We start from the raw sequence: 18554 nt of genomic DNA on the forward strand, positions 1-18554 counted from the left end.
GCATAACTTTACCTCCAGGAAAAGAGACAGGACTTCCCAAAGAGGTCGTGTCTGTCCCTGAAGGCCACTCCTCTGGGATAGGGGGTGGGGGCGAGAACTGTTACTACCAATTCACACCCCCAAATATTTCCTGTCCTCCTGAGTCTCAAAGTAAGTTTTACACCAGGGGATTTGGGGAGTTGGCAAATCGGAACAAGACCAGGGTAGGAACTCACCCAGTCTCTACCCTGGGCCTTCTCTGAACTGTGAATAGCAAATCTGGTTACATGAGGATCTTTCGCTTTTTACAAGCAGCAGATGTGACAATCTGTGAGCAGCCGAGGACAGTCCCTGCATTTTCAACGGGGTCACCCTTGGCTTGCTGCAGATGGGTTTCAGATAGAAATCAGCCCTGGAGAAACGGAAGGAAGGTTGGGGATGCTTGTGGGAGACGCCTCCCCGGGAGAAGTTAGGGGGCATCTCCACCTGCTAAGCAGGCCCAGAGGCGAGCTGTGGCGGGGGGGGGGGGGGGGTGGTCCAGAGAAAAGCCTCTGAAAGCTGCAGAGCAGGGCCTGCCTCCGCAAGTCCAGGAGAGGGGCCTTCAGCACACGGAGCCCGGTCTGAACCCACCACCGCCATCAGATGCCACATCGGTCCCCTGCACACCCTCAGCCCAGAACACCTCCAGGCTCTTCCCAAATCTCCCCAACGCTGGAGCACCCCCAGACTCAATTCCTGGGCGTCTCCTCTTCATCTACACTCGCTCTTTGGGGGCTCCAATCTCGTGGTTTTCAACACTGTGTGTACTCTGAGGGCACCCAAATTTACATTTCCAGCTGGGTCCTTCCCTCTGAACTTCAAACTGTATATTCATCTACCCCATCCACATCTCTCCTTGAGGGCCTCACAGCATCTCAGACTTTATATGCCTGAACCTGAATTCCCAGGACACACACACCACCCAAACTGGATCCAATGAGTCTTCACCTCATCACTTAATGGCAAAAAAACAAAACAGAAACAAAAACAAAAAAACCCAAACTGTCGTCATCCTTAATTCTCTCAGCCAATCCTCAGCCAATCCTCAGCAAACCTTGTGGCTCCACCTTCAAAATACACCCAGAACTCCACTGCTATTCCTACCTCCACTGCTACACTCCCATCCAACTACCATCATTCCTCACCTGCATTCCCTTCCTAGTCTGTATTTCTACTCTTGGCTCCTTTCAGTCGATCCTTAACAGATCAGCAGGAGAGATTCTTTTAGAAGGCAAGTCATCCAATATTACTCCTCCCTCAGAGCCCTCCAATGCCTTCCACTCACTCCAAGTACAAAGCTTACAGTGACTGTAGCAGCCCTTGGTTACCTCCCTGACCTCACCCCCTACTCCCCTCCTCTCCCCTGCTCCCCTCCAGCTACTCCGGCCTCTCCAGTGTTCCCTGAGCATGCCAGGGATGCTTCTGCCTCAGGGCCTTTGCACTTATTATTCCTTCTGCCAAGTGCTTTCCTCCCTCGGTCCCCATGCTTGCGTCTTCACTTCCAAGTCTTTGCTTAAATGTTCCCCTTTGCAGCCAGGCTTTCTCTGCCCCCCACCCCATTTTAAATGGTAGCCCCCATTCTGACTTCAGATCTCTCTATCCCCACTTCCCTGTTTTACTTCTGTCCACAGCACTCACCACCTGACATTCCGTGTAGCTCCTTGCTTGTTCATGGTCTGTCTCCCCACCCCCCCCCCCGCCAGAAACACCAGTTTCGGGCACCGCTACACCCTCAACAGTGCCTGGCACACAGCGCCCTACATCCACTCCTGAATGGATGGAGGCCCAAGACCAACACGGTCTTTCCCGACTAAATCGCGCCTGTGAGGCATCGCCTGTGATTTCTGGGTACTGTATAAAGTGGGACCAAGACTTAACTCACTTATAAAAGCAATCAGAGTGCAAAACCTTCCTATGCCTTCATGCAAAACTTTAATGGCTTCTCACCCACACCTAACTGGATGACAGCTTTTAAGCAAATTACTGTGAGCCTTTCTAAGCATTCGACCTGTTTTCCATAAACTCCATGCCCATATTTTGTTGGGTTGGATATTATGTAAATGAGTCACAGGAGTACAAAACCAGACACGAGGGGCATAAACAGGTCTGCGAACAAACACTGCTGACTTTTGGCAGCACTGAACTTGAGCGCTGGGGATGGAAGATGCAGGGCTCTCCCTGCAGGTGTGGTCAGGATGCGTTCCCAAGGGAACGCACAGCATCCAACAGGGAGGGTTGAGTCAACCAAACACTGGCTGAACTTCAACTATATTTCAGTTGATCCCCAGTTGGTATCGTCCCAGAAGTTCTGCAAGATTCCTGGCAGCACCTGCCCTGGCAGGCCCGGCACTCTGCAAGACTTCCTCACACTATTCCTTAGGCGGCGGTGACCATGCCGGACGCGAAGACGGAATGTGCACACGGGAGAGCCCAGGGTCCCCCTCATGGAGCGCACACGACCCTGTGACGGCGGCGGTGGCAGGATCCCATCACCCAGCAGCTCGAACGCCAGTGAGCCGAGGGGCGGGGAGGCCACGGTGAGTGATGCTGAGCCGCAGGCCCCGGTGGGGGCACAGCCCGGTCCAGCACAGCCCCGTCACGCGCGGATGACATGGTGAAATCAATCAGAGAGGAAGGGATTCGCTATTTTGAACAAAAATTACACGCAAGAGTATCTTCCACTGCCATGTAGTTTGGAGGTTCTACGAGTGAGGGACCCCTTAGGAGATGCTGGGTATCAGGAGGTAGAATTAAAGCTGGTGATGGAGAGAGGGCGATCCTACTTTCAGAGCCAAAAAGTGGAGGAAAGTGTTTAAAAACGTGAAGGAAAATTTGGATAGCTCCACACCCCGCCCCCCATGAAGTTCAGGATGCTCGGTGACAGTCACGAGCAGCCTGCGTGTGCACGGGTGCAGCATTTCCCTAATTTCGTTGAGTTAAAGAGCCAGCACGACACTGGACTGCCGCACCCAACCTCCTCGTGGCCTCTCTGGTTTCTCGCTCGCTCGGCTTTCCTGACGCATCCTTAACCCTGAGGACTGTGCCCTGAGGTGGCAACGCTTTAATGCTGATTGTAATTAACTATCGCCAAAGAACCAATCCTTTTCTTTCAACCTGATCTTAATTGGTCATTTACTTATGCAAGTGACACTCTATTCAGCTGCCAACAATTAAGTGCCCCAAAATTCACACTTGAAGCCAAAAAGTCCTAAGTTGGGGTCCACTAAGCAGAGTGATAACTTTATTATTCCTAGAAATTTTTTCTCCCCGCCCCCCCCCCTTTTATTGCACAGACACTGAGCGAGCACCGACTACGTACTGGGGGCCGCACGGGTGCTGGGGACCGGTGAACACACACTGCAGGACACCGCCGCGCAGCCTGACTACACTAGGTAAGAGCCAAGGGTCATCTCCGCCCCCCCCCCCCAGAAAGATACACAAAGAGCAACAATGGCCAAGCAGAAAATCCTCATTTCCACCACGGCTCTGACACTTAGAAGTGCCCCCACCTGTGGAGCCGCCCTATTCGTCTGTCATGAGATGGTTATTAGGATTAGGGAGAAATGTAAGTGAAGTGTTCTGAAAACTGGAAGTTGCTATATCAAAGATATTGCTAATAAACAAAATAATTTCAAATGAAGACTGGAAGCAAATTAAATAATGAGATGGGGTGATACCGTGTCACTTGTTCTTTTTATTTTTATGACCCAGAGAACTCCTGGGTCTGCGTAGCTGATAAAAAACAAAGATTTCAAAGACCCACCCCAGAGATCCTGGTTTAGTAGGTCGGGAATTTTAAGTAAGCCTCCTGGGTGGGGTTTGATGTAGGTGGTCCAGGAAGGGAACATGCCGGTGAAGTAATCCTAACTCTGGCCCCTTCACGCACCCAGGAACACCTTGAGGCAACGCAGCTCCTCACACTGAAGTTAACGAGACAATACACACGGGCCCAGCAAAATACTGCCCTCACCTAAGCACCTGTCCAACACAATTCAGGACATCGCCTTAATAAAACACCTGCTGTCAGCTGACACTAATAGGCTGTATCTGTGATCTTTATAAATAGTTTTAAAAGACAGAAGCATACTAATTAGGGTGATGACGTCATTCACAACAGCACATACTTCGACTACAGTATCCGGCACCAGTTCATTGGATACATCAAAATGGTTGGTTCTGGGGGCGCCTGGGTGGCCCAGTCGGTGAAGCATCGGCTCTTGATTTCAGCTCAGGTCATGACCTGGGTTGTGAGATCGAGCCCCAGGTCGATCTAATGATTCTCTCCCCACCCCCCGCCACCCCACCTCCTGTTCACGCTCTCAAAAAAAAACACAAACAAACAAAAACCAGTTGGTTCCTACACCAAAGCAGTTAACATAGTAAACTTGCTAGTAAATTTCAATCAGGAGTCTAAATGTAAATGATAAAGGTAAGAGTATAAAACACCTACATACCTATGCACTGGTTATTAGAGAAATTCTGAAAAGCTTCTGGAGCAAGATCTGGAAAAAGAGAGGAAAATCACCGTGCAGGTCCATCAGCCTGTGCGCCAAGTGAGGAGATGGGGGAATGTGTACTTCCTTGCGGAGTCCAAACACTGGTTCGCACTTAGCACTAAATAAAGTATGTCCTCAGACATAAAGGGGGGCATCAGGCAACAAGACGACGACAGTTCTGTTTCAGAACCTGGCCGCACACCTCAGCCGCGGAAGAGCGTGCACACGCCACCCGTTCCCATTGTTCTCTTACACGTCATTTCTCTAACTCACGTGTGCTTCAGGAGCTGGAAAGAGAAAAAGCCGTCTGTGTGTTTGTTACACCTAACACTTTCCTCTCACAAGGTCAGCTGTCCCGCAACGTCACGCGCCGGCAAAGAACCAAGAGCCAAGACCTATTTAAATGAGTAGACAAATCATGCCAGAAAAGGCACATTCTGGCAGCAGGGCCCTTTGCACACGGGGTCAGTCCTCGGGTGTTCGGACAGGGCGTAGCACACCTCTTTGCACGTAACGTTAATAGGACTGCTATCTAGCTTCCTCGCCCGTAGACGATTAACAGAAGCCTATCTGGGGACGTGGGGAGCGCAGACAGGCTCCATAAAGGACGGAAGAGGGGCCGATGAGGAGTACCTCCTTCTCAAAAAGCTTCAGGATCCTGTATACCTGAACTGTCTCTGAGGGCATCGCTTTTCCACCACGAAGTAGTAACTGGTTACCTTGAGCCTTCAAGGAGAGGTGAAGGTCTGTCCGGTGTAGCTTCCAAAAGCAGGGAAGCAGCAGAGAGGTGGGACCAGAGACAGCCAACTCCCGGCACCGCCAGGCCTTCCTGCATGTGAGGCGGCCACCAGGCACTGAGCCCGGCCCTCTCCCGCCGAGCGCGACCCCGCCTCTGAGGCACGCCTGCTCCCCACGCACCTAGGGAAACCTGCTCACCGACCACGGCTTGGGAAGATTCCCGTGCAAATGGAAGAAAAGCAGACACTAGGGAGCAAGGTTTGACTGTCTGAACCAGTCGGCATCTGGGTTGGCTCAACACAGCTGTGGAGATGGCGCCAAACTGCAGGCCTAGCGGCAACCACACAACCCCGCCTCCCAGGAACACACACAACGCGCCGGGGCCAGGAAGGGCCAAGGGCTGTGTTCACCTCCATCAGGTTTAGCACCTCTGAGTTAGCGGGTGCTTCTTGTCGACACGTGGGCAGCTGCGGACTAATAAGGCAAGTGTCCTCCCCGCTTCTTAAAGGACAGGCCATTGGAGGAAGAAGCGGGAGGGATGGGGCTTCACTCCCGGCCCTGCAGGGAGGAGGGAGAACAGACTCCTGACGGAAATGGAGCCTCACTGCTGTGCCCTCGAGCAAACGGCCTCACCTGTCTGGGCCACGGGTCCCCACTTGTAAAATGGAGAACACAAAAGGACTGACTTCGTAGAGTCGTCGTAATGATTCCATGGGGGAATTTATGAAAAGCCCTGAAAACACTGGCTAGCAAGCACTTTAAAGTTAACAGCGATCATTCTTACATTATTATTTCAATGAACTGGGATTCCTTGGTTGGGTTTTCATTTTACAGAGCTAATGAAAGTTTTCTGCTGAACCTGGCTCTTAAAAGTTTAAAAAATTTAAAAATAACGTTATGTGAAGAGGTGATAAAATCACAATCCACTTTTCCCTCACCCTGATTTGAAAAACGGTTTTCCTTGGGGCGCCTGGGTGGCTCAGTCATTAAGCGTCTGCCTTTGGTTCAGGTCATGGTCCCAGTGTCCTGGGATCGAGCCCCGCATCGGGCTGCTGGGCAGGAAGCCTACTTCTCCCTCTCCCACTCCCCCTGCTTGTGTTCCCTCTCTTGCTGCGTCTGTCAAATAAATAAATAAAATCTTTAAAAAAAAAAAAAAAGAAAAAGAAAAACGGTTTTCCTGTTTGATAGCTCCTTCTCTTTCTGACGTGGGAGTGCCTGATGTAGAAAGGAAGCAGCTCCGGCCTGGCTCAGACGCAGCGAAGGCCCAGGGGTCGGTGGCAGCAGGACCGGCAGCTCCTCCCCACCGGAGAGCTCTCTCTCTGGGCAGAGGCAGGGCACGACGAGGGAATGTTCCAGCTACCACAACCTGTGCCATCATATAAAATCTCCTGTGTGGCGAGTCAGCTTTGAGCACCTGCCACAACCTTCAGTCAGATTCAAGTGGACTTTCAGTAATTGTCTAGCCGCTCTCGTGTATGAAGCCCCTTCCTACGGCAGGCGGCTTCTGTGGTCCTCGCGGGCTCACAGTTGTCTTCACAACCATCGGATCACTATCGCCATTTTGCAGAAAGGAAAACCGGGGCTCAGAGCACTTAAGTCATTTGTCCGAGGTTACAGAGCTGGTGAAGTAATAAGGCCAGGATTCAAGTATTTTATTCAGTCAACAAGTATTTATTCAGCAGCTACTACATGCCACGCACACTGCTGTAGATGCTGGAAATGCAGCGGTGACCACCACAAAGGTCCTTCCTCCAAGGCAGAATGTTCATTCTAGTAAACACACACGACGAGGCAGTAACAGAATGTATACAGGAGAGTTAAGTGCCCCCCCAAGGACAGTAGTGCAGAGTAAGGAGATGGAGAGGGCCAAGGGCAGTATGTCCAATTAGATGGTCAGGGAAGGCTTCTTGGAGGAGGTGACAGGTGCTCAGCAGCTCCAGGTCCAAAGCCAATCAACGCCCTTACCTACATTCCACTACCTGCAATGAAATCACAGTGAAACCTCAAAACCAGACCACTGGCCTGCACCACACTACTCCTCATGGAAGGCCAGAGGCCACCGTAAAGTTCTGAACCTTGAATTCCATTCTTGCGTGGTCATGGCCGGCCACCCTAGGCTGAAGCCCTACATGGGCCCACACTGCTCCCATGAGGGGCTCTCGAGAGAGGCCAGGGTGCACCCCGATGGAGGGAAGGAGCCTGCCCAGGAAGGCTTTAGGAGTTCCTAAAATTCTGACAAAAGTTCTAATCTCACCAAAGGTAGTAACCATCTGTTCTGGGAGACTAACAGGACTGATGTTTCTCAGCTGCCATAAAGGAATCCTTTTCTTCCACAGCCTTTAAAAGCATGAGCAGCTCTCAGTCTCAAATATATAAATCTTAAAAAAAAAAAAAGAAAGAAAGAAAGTGTGGGGGAGGTGTGCCTGAGTGGCTCAGTCAGTTAAGTGTCCGACTCTTGGTTTCAGCTCAGGTTGTGATCTCAGGGTCCTGAGATTGATCCCCATGTCGGGCTCGGTGCTGAGCGTGTGGAGCCTGCCTAAGAATCTCTCTCCCCCTCTCCCCGTGCCCCTCCGTACCCTCCCCGCCCCCCCCTCAAATAAGTAAATTTTTAAATAAATAAATCCATCAAATAAAAGCACAAGCAGTTTCTTCAGAAGCCTCTTCCAAAAGTTCCACAAGGATCATCGTCACGCAAGTCCCGCCCCTTCCACCCAGGATGGCTACCAGGCCATTGGCCTCCTTCGTGGGGCGGGGAGAAACCACCACCACCACCACCAGAGCCGTCAGCTACCGAATCCTTATACCAAGCACACGGCCCACCTCCTGGGATACAGCCACCTGCAGGCGAGGCGGCCGAGGCTCAGGAGCAGCGGGCCCACCTGTTACAAGTGGTACTCAGGAGGGATAAGACCCAGCGCACAAGGGCTCAAGGCCAAGGTTTATTCCCACTGTATTATACCACCTCTGCAACAAACCCCCCTTGGGGCGATGACATCACCATCAGTCATTTGGGAGACACCACAGCTGTGTAAAACCGAGGGGCACATGAAGTGGGTGGGGTCACTGTGGTGAAGAGACTGGAATCACATGGCCGGTTTGCGAGCTCCACTTGCAGCTCCGGGACATAATCCAGGTGCCGATGCCCCTCACATTTGGTCGATGTTAACTGTACATGAGAATGCCATCTCCCTCACATGGTGGGAGAGCTTGAGGGCAGGTAAGCCCTGCAAAGCACTCAGAACATCCCGGACCCGCACTCCGACTCGGCCAAGAGCACCCCCCCACCCCCCGCTCCCCCCCGAGGTGGCCAGCTACACCCCAGGGCCCTCTCAGGGCCCGGGGCACAGGCAGAGTCCATCAGACCTGCAGCCCGACCCCTTCATGACCCACACGGGCCATTAAAGAGGTTTTCTGAATGGCCGACCCACTGAAACACTACAGAAGAATGTGCCTAAATTCGCAAGTCCAGTAATAGCTTGGAAATAGAAGCCATCTGAAAATGTTCCTGAACTCGAGCCGGGATGGCAAGGTTCGGATGTGATTATAAAAAGCAAGTGAGGGGCGCCTGGGTGGCTCAGTCATTAAGCGTCTGCCTTCGGCTCAGGTCATGATCCCAGGGTCCTGGGATCGAGCCCCGCATAGGGCTCCCTGCTCGGCGGGGAGCCTGCTTCTCCCTCTCCCACTCCCCCTGCTTGTGTTCCTGTTCTCGCTCGCTCTCTCTCTGTCAAATAAATAAATAAAATCTTAAAAAAAAAAAAAAAAGCAAGTGAGAGGAGAATGTTACTGCAAGGGAAAATCGAATCCGTATGAGTCTCAAATAACTCCATTCCAACAGAGAATGTTAAAATAGTATATTCTGGGCAATTATTAAATACTAAAACTAACACAATTATCTTAAATGGAAATTCTTACTTTTAAATTAAAAATTAAAATTGCCACAACTATATCCTAAGGCCTAAATCCCCTTTGGTTATTAACTTACCTGTACAACAGATGCCAGGTCTTTTCTTAATGATTCCTATTTAAAATTTACATTTAGATTTCACACTGACTTGCTAGTTATCCAAGCACAATTCCAGATCATACCATAGGTGCCTGTCCAACCGCAGATGGATACAGATACGGAAAAACGCCTCGCTTAAATGTGTTCTGACTCAGGGCATAAACCTGTGCTTCAAAATCCATCCGTAGCTTTCTCTCATCAGTGAAACGTCCCCCTCATCGGACGGGTGCTTTGTCTGGCTTCCTGCAGTGGGTGACTAGCTGGACACGGGGAGGCACATTTAGGCACTAACTTCTTCCATAAAATATTTTACGTTTTCTGGAACATCGCCTCAATTTCGGGTCACTTCCTATACGAGGCAGCTGAAAGGGAATCCAGCTGATCCAAGTGAGGCAGAAGACAGAAGCATGTACAAATGCCATTATCCCAACAGTTCGGCAAGTTTTCTCTTAAAAAGTATCTCTAAGACCCATCTTCGTGGCTCACGACGGAACATCATTTTTGCAACTGCAAGTAATTTAATGCAGAGTCATGACGGTTTTCCCCAATTCTTATTCTTAATCCAGAAAGTAAATAAAACCTACATATACCCTCCAGGCTCTAATCCTATCGTTCAAAAATAACTACCGGCAGAAACGTAACCCTTTGCTCTGCACTGGGCCGAGGTGGGAAGGCAAGCCTAGATCAACTATCCTTCTGGGCTAATGCCCGACAGGGCAAGGTTCTCAAGTGACATCTGAGGAGGACTCCTGATGACCCCCAGGCCCCATCCTTAGGACCACTTTCAAAATCGAAGGGTATTACTACAACGAGCTTGGTTTCTATTACGCAGATTTTCCTTGATGAAGCAGACTGACCCATAAAGCCGGTCAGAGCTGCAAGGTCTACGGCAAGCAGAGGCATATTCCACGGCCAGAGCGAGGCTGGACACGGGGGTTCGGGGGCAGCTCCTGACCATCTGCGCTCTGGTTGCACCAGGAAGACTCCCGACCCACCGTGATGATTCTACTTGTTCACTAAGCCAAGAAGCCCTGAGTAGAGAAGGTATCAAGGCCTGTATTCTACATTCAGAAGAAATGAACCTTTAAGAAATATACAGAACTATAAAAAATGATCAGCAGAATGGCGTAGCTTGGTGGCAGCTCAAATCCCAACTTGCTGAGAGTGGTAGGACCTCTGAACAAAATTACCCCCCCGCCAGGATCTGTTTCCCCACCTGCGCTCGGTACGAACTTCAAGGTGTTACTGTCAAGAGTCAAGTCTGAAAGATGCTTAGCACAGTCCCTCACGCACAGAAAGCACTAGAAAGCTGTATCCAACTTAACGAGGCTTATCAGGTAGTTTCCAAAACCACTTGGAGAGGAAGCGGCCCAGGGGCGGGAGGCGGAAGGAAGAGCTGGAGTGCACCACGCGGCTGGAAGCGGGACCGCGGCGGGGGGGCGGGGTACACAGCAGGGAAGCCTGGGCGGTCCCGAACAGGAGACTGGGCCACAGGGCCCCAAAGGATGGGTCAATGAGCAGTTTACATTTTCCCCTTTGTCGCACCCCCTCAAACCGCAAGCTTTGTTCCATTCAATCTTTTTTTTGACACTGCTTTCACTTTGTCTAAAAAGAATTTTAACAGTAATATGGAGGTCATCATGCCCACCAATCTGGACCTTGCGCCTACTATTATCTTTTATCTCCTGGCACTCTGTACTTAAAGGTCCTGCATCTTGTAAGCAAACTCCCAGAAAAAGGTCCAGGCACCCGGACAGAGGGACCCAGCAGGGGCTGTGACCTTAGAATACTGGCTAAGAAACTGCACAACTGGACAGCCTTCCTCTTCCCCTCAAGGCCTATCATCTCTTCTTTCCATAAAGTACACATGCTTTTCTACAGCCCAGGGTTCAAGCCTGGCTTCAGAATAGTCCCTTACTCCCCACCTCCCAGGTCACCTCTCGCTCCCGCCTTCAGAAAAACGGGGCACACAGACAGGGAACACACGAGTGCTTGAGCAATGAAGAGCCACACATATTCGTTGTCATTTCTTCCACCTCACTTCAAGAAGTCTGCAACATGCACGGACATTACCTGGGGCTTAAAACTACAGGCTACCCAGGCCCCGCCCACCATCTAATTTAAATGGCTGGTTGTAGGGCTTTGGAGCTGGTAGCTTAGTACCTCTCTGGGTTGTCGGAGAGCCACTGCACGAGAGGGCAGGGCTGTGGCTCGTCTTCTGACAGCCTTGCCTGTCCCCCGACCAGCATGCCAGTCACTGCCAGGTGCCCTGCAGTCTCTCAGGACGACTCGATCTCTCTCTCTCTCTCTGCTCTAGAATACACCCTTCAATGGTGCTTTAGGAGGACAGTCACTGAAAGATGAGATGCCCAAGTGGGAGCAGCAGGGCTGGTGCCACCAGGTAGGGAAGAGGCCACAGGCCACCGGGTCTCCGAAAATGTGACAAATGGCAAACCACTTCCTCTAACCATGAGCCGGGTCTTTAAATGTGGCCTTGGTATCCAAGGCAGCCTTTCTGTCACTCACCTCCACTGTAATCCACTTTCAAGGTCAAGTGCCATTTACCCTTCTTTTATGGATATAAGTCAATCCATTTGAAGGTTTGATAGCAAATCAAAATCCACCTAAGTATCAAATGCAGGAAATGAGCTATCATTTTAGTATGGTCACTTTAACCTAAGTATTAAAAGATGGCAGTCCTCTAGATATCTACCCTCAAAGAAGAAGCCAGAGGCATCTTCTTGACCACCCAGCCTTTGGAGAACCGTGACAGAGTGACGACGTTTTCAATAGAAGTATAACTAGGAGAGACCACCGAGCAAATGTAAGTTCCACAAGGGCCGGGATTTTGGTCCACTGACGTAACCTAGGCTCCCGAACACAGCCCTGGTATATGGTGGGTGCACGATAAATTCATGTGATTCTGTACAACATCTTGCTAGAAGCACCTGAATCAACCAGATTAAAACAGCCAGCCCAGAGAAGGGTTTGTAATCAAAAACAGTGAGAGGTGCTTTAAAAGAGCAGAAACATAAGGCTTCAATTACTAGCCTTTAGAATTTTTTAAAATGTTTGACTCCATGAAGAGGAAAAGCAACCAGCCCGGGGGCAGCCTGTTCCTGGTGGGGCGGGAGTTACTGGACTTCTTGGGGACTCTTCCACTGAGTCAATGTCCGCGTGCCTGTCACGCTCAGGCGCTGCTGTCAGCACCCGGGTCCCACGGAGCCAGACCTGGCCCTGCCCCTTCAGTCCAGTGAGAGAGTCTGTGAGTAACCAAACCCAGTAAAAAAGACCTCCTTCTGGAAGGAAAACTCAAGAGACTATCTAGCCCATTCCCTGCTAACCAGATTGGGAACGAAGATCCAGAAAGTAAAAGGACTTGCCCAAGGTGAAGCCACCCGCAGCAGGGACACAGAGGGCACCCATCAGATGCCTGTTCACTGGCACGTGGAGGGATGGATGAATGGCGAGCACCCGGGCCACGGTGGAAACCCACTTCTCCTTCCCAGCCCAGTGCTCAAGCTCACAAGGCACAAGGCCCAACTCGTCAACAGGGCACTGGGTGAGTTGAGCAGAACATTTAAAACAAGGCATTCTGAAAGCCGTTCTGAAGCTCCATCAAGCCCTCAACCTCCTCCACGCCTGCCTCCTCCCCTGGGTTTCTGTAACAGCGGAGTACCGTAAGGACCATAAGCCAGAGACGGGACGGGACCATCTGGCCAAGGGAGGCTGATCACACCTTCAGCTTCACCACTGTGCCCTCAGGTGCAGTAACACGCAGAGAAAGGAAGAAAGTACGAGAACAGCAAGTGCTGCAGTGGAAGACATTATGAAACTGCTTGTATTCAATCGTTTTTAATTAAAACACACACACACACAGCAATTCCATATAAGCTTAATACAAACGTTACAACTGGTTTCATTCTTCCAGGAATTCTTAAAAAGAAAGATCCCCAAAGTAAACTGTTAACAAGCACAGAGGAAGCCGAGACCCCACACATGAAATTCTTTATTTCCCTCTTAGCAAAGTAAGTTCACAAGGTACTTCTCAGCACCACTGTCCCGATTGCATGTCTACCCTCTCATTGGGATATAAGCAGTGTAACCCACATTCGGTGAATGCCAAATAGGAACGAGCGAAGAGAGGTCTGGGTGGACTCTACGTGCCGCACTTCCTGCCGAGGGCGGCCCCCGACCGCTCCGGCGGCCCCTTCCTCTTCCTCCCTCACTGCTCCCGAGGATGTACAAAAGCAATCCTTTCACAAGGGTTTAGAAAGTGTTTTTATTGGTTACAATTATATAAAACGTATCACTTGAATTCCCTCTAGTTATTAAGTGCTTGCTAGCAATAGCATAAAAACACTTCTTAGACATCTGACAAGCTCTGATGATTTCTTTCATACCAGAAGGGGAAGAAGAGCAAAGGGCGCACCTGTCTGTAATGAACCCCCCTCCCTCTCTCTCTCTCTCTCAAAGCTACATTGGTTAAAATCAACGGACAACCCCTTTTGTATGTCAAATTGTAAATTTTAATGTTTTCATTAGAATAGTCTTTTATATCACTCTCCAACAAGAAAGAATAAAATAACTAACAGCAAACTTCAATACAAAAACACTCTCCAGATTAACAGCTCCAACAAAAATGTAAAATGTAAATCACATATAATACAATTGAAGTGTCCAAAACAATTTAAATAATTTTAAATATTTTATTTTTAAACTGCTACAAATGCTTTGTACAACATTTCAACATAAAAGTCCCCATAACAGAAATGTAACAAAATGGGAATGGTCGCGAAAGGGTTAAAGTGGCACAAATTCACCAAACAAGCATCAAACTACACATTTTCAGAGGTAGATTACTTTTAAAGTTGAGAACAAAAAACAACATGAATAAAAGCCATTTTCCACCAACTCAGTCATCAATTAAGGGGAAGGCATAGAACGCACAGAGAAACAACACTTACACATCCACTCAGGACGAGGCCAATTTGTGGGTTTTTTGCTCTCTTTTAGAGACGGAAGTGTAAAACCTGCCATGTAAATTCATTTATACTTACATGTAGACATACATCTGTAGAGGCCTGGGGTGCATCCTGGCTGCGTATATATTGCTACATAGTCTCCAATAATATAATAGTTATAAATTAGTGCCAGATAATCATCTGAGAGGATAATGTCCATCTGGATATATGAACATGACACTGGAAGAAGCATTAAAAAAAAACAAAATCCATATCCAATCCGGTTTCCTCTCCATTATGCTGGCAATCTGCTTGTGATATATATTTAAAAAAAAAAAAAAAAAAAAACAGAAAAAGAACAAACAAGCTGAGAGAAGCTAAATGCCTCTCTGTATATAACTCATTTAAAAGAAAGGCATCAAGAGCTGGTGTGTGACCAAGCATTTTAGAATGAGTGCATCAGAATTTGTTGTCCCTGAAATCTACAGAGTACTACTCATAAACCAGAACTTGCTCTGCAAGGTTAAGTTCCAATCATTCCTTTCTCTCCTGTGTGCCAAGACCCAGGGCTGCGCTCAGATCTGAGCCCCCAGCGCCGTGGCGACATGCCCTCCTCCTTGTACCCCGGATTGCCTGGGAGCCCAGTGCACGTGCTGGGCTCCAGCAAAGCAACGGAGACCTGACCCTAACCGGGGCAGCAAGAAGCCTGCCGACAGTCGTGTGTGAGGATTTTTGAGTCAGCTTCAACTGGTCTTGCAAGCGTGGTAGATCTCGTATCCTTGGCCGTAGTGCTTATCCTAAGTTGAGCATGCAATATCTTTATTTAGTCAATTAAGGTTTGCTTTGTTTGGGGGGCTTTTCTACATACAGGAAGCTCCTAGAAAACAAGGAAACTGAAGATGAATGGCAACATCACCTGACATGACCTGACTGTGTTAACGGTACGTAGACCGTTCAACAAATGTCGTTATGAACAACAACAGAAGGACTCTGAAGGTGCACAGGAACTTGGGTATCCTACTCGAGAGAGGCTGGGAAGGGCCACGAGCAGGTCTCTTTGGAGTGGTCTGTGGCAGAGACAGGTATGTGAAAACTTAGCATCACGGTGGCCAAAGGAAAACATGGTCCGGTATATCTCATGTTGCTCCATCTTTAAGTGTTTAACGGGAACACAGTATTTTGTTAAGCTGCTCTAAAAGAAGCATTAAAGAATGTAAGAACACCTCAAAATTTACAAAGACCAAAGATGGCTATCTCTTTCCTGGTCCTTCCTCCCTCTTACAGCAGGTGGAAATGAGCCCTCAGCAAGAGATCTAACTCCAGCCCCACAACATGCAGGTGGGCTCTGGCCACTGACCGTGTGAGGTGAGCCCAACAAAGGGTAGGGTCCACTGGGTTGACAGCTGTCCCGGGACAATCTAAAGATGGGCGGTATGCCCGGTGTCCTCTGCTGCCCTGTCCTAAGAGGAGGATTTGGAACACGGGTCTTTTTTACACCCCGACTGGCACAATGTCTTGTGCTCCAGGAAATGACCAACTGGCAAATTCTGCTGAGCCCTCAGCATTCAATGGGAAACTCCGACTTCATTCACATGGCTTGAGAAACTGTGGAATCCTCAACTGGCATTCAAATGTTAAAATGTCTGAGTGCTGGGGACTAGCTCTGAATCACAGTTTGTCAGGCTGAGACACACAGGAAAAGGATGTGCGGCCAGTTCGGTGTAAGTCCGTGAATATGCAATGGGCTAAGTAAAGCAAAATCACTGAAAAAACAAAGGCAAAGCAACTCCTCCTAAACATGCACCATGAAATCAGCCCCGAATAAAATTTACAAGCAGAAATATACTGAGAAGGAATGAAGACTACACCTAAAACAATTCCTTTCCAATGTAACACACCCAACATGGAGGGAGGATGAGGCCGGCTTTCTAAGAGCCCTGGGCTGGACAGTGATGACCACCCCACCCACCCACCTTCCGGAGGCCGGAGCTTAGGAATCCCAGTTTTACAGCAAATGCACGACAAGGTGCTAAGAAGACCACACCAAACTCTTGGAAGAAATGCCCACTCTTCTGTCCAGATAATTAAACTATGATGTCCTACGGAACGTGTTGTTTTTTTCACTTGCCAAAAATACTTCACGAATTTGTGGTCACCTCTAAGCAGCCCCCCCCCCACGTGTAGGACACACATCCTTCATTCAGCTGTGCCCACAGTACACAGTGCCAGAGACTCCTGCCACCGGGGAGGGGACGCCTGCTGCCACCATCTACCCGTTAGAAACAATGGCAATGTCTTCTTATCAGACTCTTCAGTGTTTGCTTTTAGGCCAAATGCATTCCAGCAATGGAACCCTCTGTTAACTATCAAATAAAGCAAAATAATTAAGATTAACTGGAGCAAAGAAGAGAGACACAATTTTATTAGGCACTTTGGTCCTTTGCAGTTTTCAGGGTTCGTCAAAAAGCACTGGATGAGTAAGAGGCCAAGTAAATGAACTTCATACATGTATAGTTACTCAAGAGAGTTTATCTTTATAGTACTTTAATTTTTCATAACCTCACCCTTGAATCGTATAAATGGGATCCAGTCCAAAATGAGTGATTCTTTCAGGTAACACTGCAGACAAAAAGGGATGCACACAGTACATTCTAAAGCATCAACCCCCCGGGAGATGTTTTTTAGTACAGTCAGTGAAAATAATGGCATTTTCTGGTTCTTTAACCTTGAAAAGGACTCGGTTTAAGAACATCCTGTTGTTGTGGAACTTCCAGAACACAGACGGGGTACAAACAGGTACACAGTTAAACTGCCACAGGCAGGCAGCTTGAACAGCTAATAAATAGGTGTGCATTTTCACCAGGGCTAAGCTCCAAGATGCTATATTATGCATATGCCATGGCCAGAGACCAGATGCTGAATTGGAACTACCGTGACGGATTATTTAGTTCACTCACGAAAGTCGCTTTTTTAAAAATGTGACCCTTGGTTCCTACGGTAAATCGTTCCAATCAGCCTTGGCCAATGACCCTTCTCTACATCTTTCTTTAGCCACGACTTAAGGCACACCAGCACCAGGAACTCCACTCATCAACTGTGCAGTGATAACACCACCTGAGTCCTCGTGACCTCTCCAAAATGGCAGTCACTCCCCAGAACTCATTCTAACGGTTTGCCTGAAACACCAAAGTTTTCAGACACTGAAAGTTACAGCCAAGAAAGCCTAGAGCCGAGCAGCTCATCACTCTGAAAGGACAAGATTTTAAAATATTTTGCAGAAATTCTATCTGATGTTGACTATTTCACACAGGATTCACCTGGAGGCATTATCCAGGCAACAGGGATTCCGAGAACGCAACATCAATTCAGGTTACTTGAGTTAACTTGGAAAATCTGAAAAGTCAGTATGACATATTTAACTATTGCCCTGTGTTTTTAATGTGTCACTGAGAACAGTTCTTAATACAGGGAGGACACAGAATAAAACAGTGAAATCACCTCCAACCTAAGATGAATTCTTCCGCCATTACTGGGGGAACAAAGGCGCTGCTGACACATGGGGCCGACCTGCCCTGGGCTGCCACACCTGTCCGAGGGACCTGCCAGGCTCTGCCCCCACTGCAAGGCTCTCAGCGCTCCCTCCTCTCCTTTCTTCAGAATCTGGCCTGTTTCTTATCCTATGTCTGGAGACAGGAGCGGGTTGGTTGGGGGGGTGAGGGGAGCGGTGTGTGTGGAATAAGGCATCTCAAAAGGGAGTCCGGTGTTGGGTGTTTGTTTTAACCAGTGAGGCAATTTTTTCAAATTACAACACAATACAAGAAAGTATGAATAATAAAAGCATGCTCAATTACTATAACTATGCTCCAGTCACAGAAATATTAAACAAGACTGCAATGTGGTTTCAACGAACTTCGGTGATCCAACTGTAACCATGAGCAATGATCTATGATCCGGAAATAATACAAAGTGACACTGAGATATTACCCAAGATATGAAGGAAGTGTGAGAGAATTTCATCTTTTCATAATAGGGTACTTTTGGGAGCTTTTTCATGGTTTTAAATTCAATTCACACCCGGCCCTAATAAAGAAACGGTACCACTCGGTGAGTCCTAGGTCTGACACAAAAGCTGGGAATTCAGGTCTGAGGCAGCCAAAGCCGTGACCCTTCTTCATGCCTCCAACTGAACCAACAGCTACTTCCTTTAAATGCTTATGTCAAAATTCTACAGGAAAAAAGGAAAAAATAGCCATTGGGCAAGAATATGGTGTTCTTCCAACCGTCTTTCCCCCCCACGCTCGTCAGCTCGGACTTCCTCTGGCCCTGGAAGACTCG

The 18554-nt window shown here is 48.8% G+C and overlaps 1 protein-coding gene across 8 annotated transcripts in view; it reads right to left on the reverse strand.

Annotated features, from left to right (window-relative positions):
• Nucleotides 1–18554, reverse strand: part of PRDM2 (PR/SET domain 2) — a 117652-nt gene that overhangs the window by 16082 nt on the left and 83016 nt on the right. The window contains exon 9 of one of the 8 annotated variants that reach the window (XM_078073777.1): nucleotides 13095–18444. The exons of the other annotated variants lie outside the window; for them this stretch is intronic. Coding sequence (XP_077929903.1) covers nucleotides 18432–18444 — 13 coding nt within the window. The 3' untranslated portion in view covers nucleotides 13095–18431. Of the gene's footprint in view, nucleotides 1–13094; nucleotides 18445–18554 lie in introns of those variants that run through there. 8 annotated transcript variants of the gene reach the window in all.

This window comes from Halichoerus grypus, chromosome 5 (assembly GCF_964656455.1).
Source record: "Halichoerus grypus chromosome 5, mHalGry1.hap1.1, whole genome shotgun sequence".
Classification (NCBI taxonomy): domain Eukaryota; kingdom Metazoa; phylum Chordata; class Mammalia; order Carnivora; family Phocidae; genus Halichoerus; species Halichoerus grypus.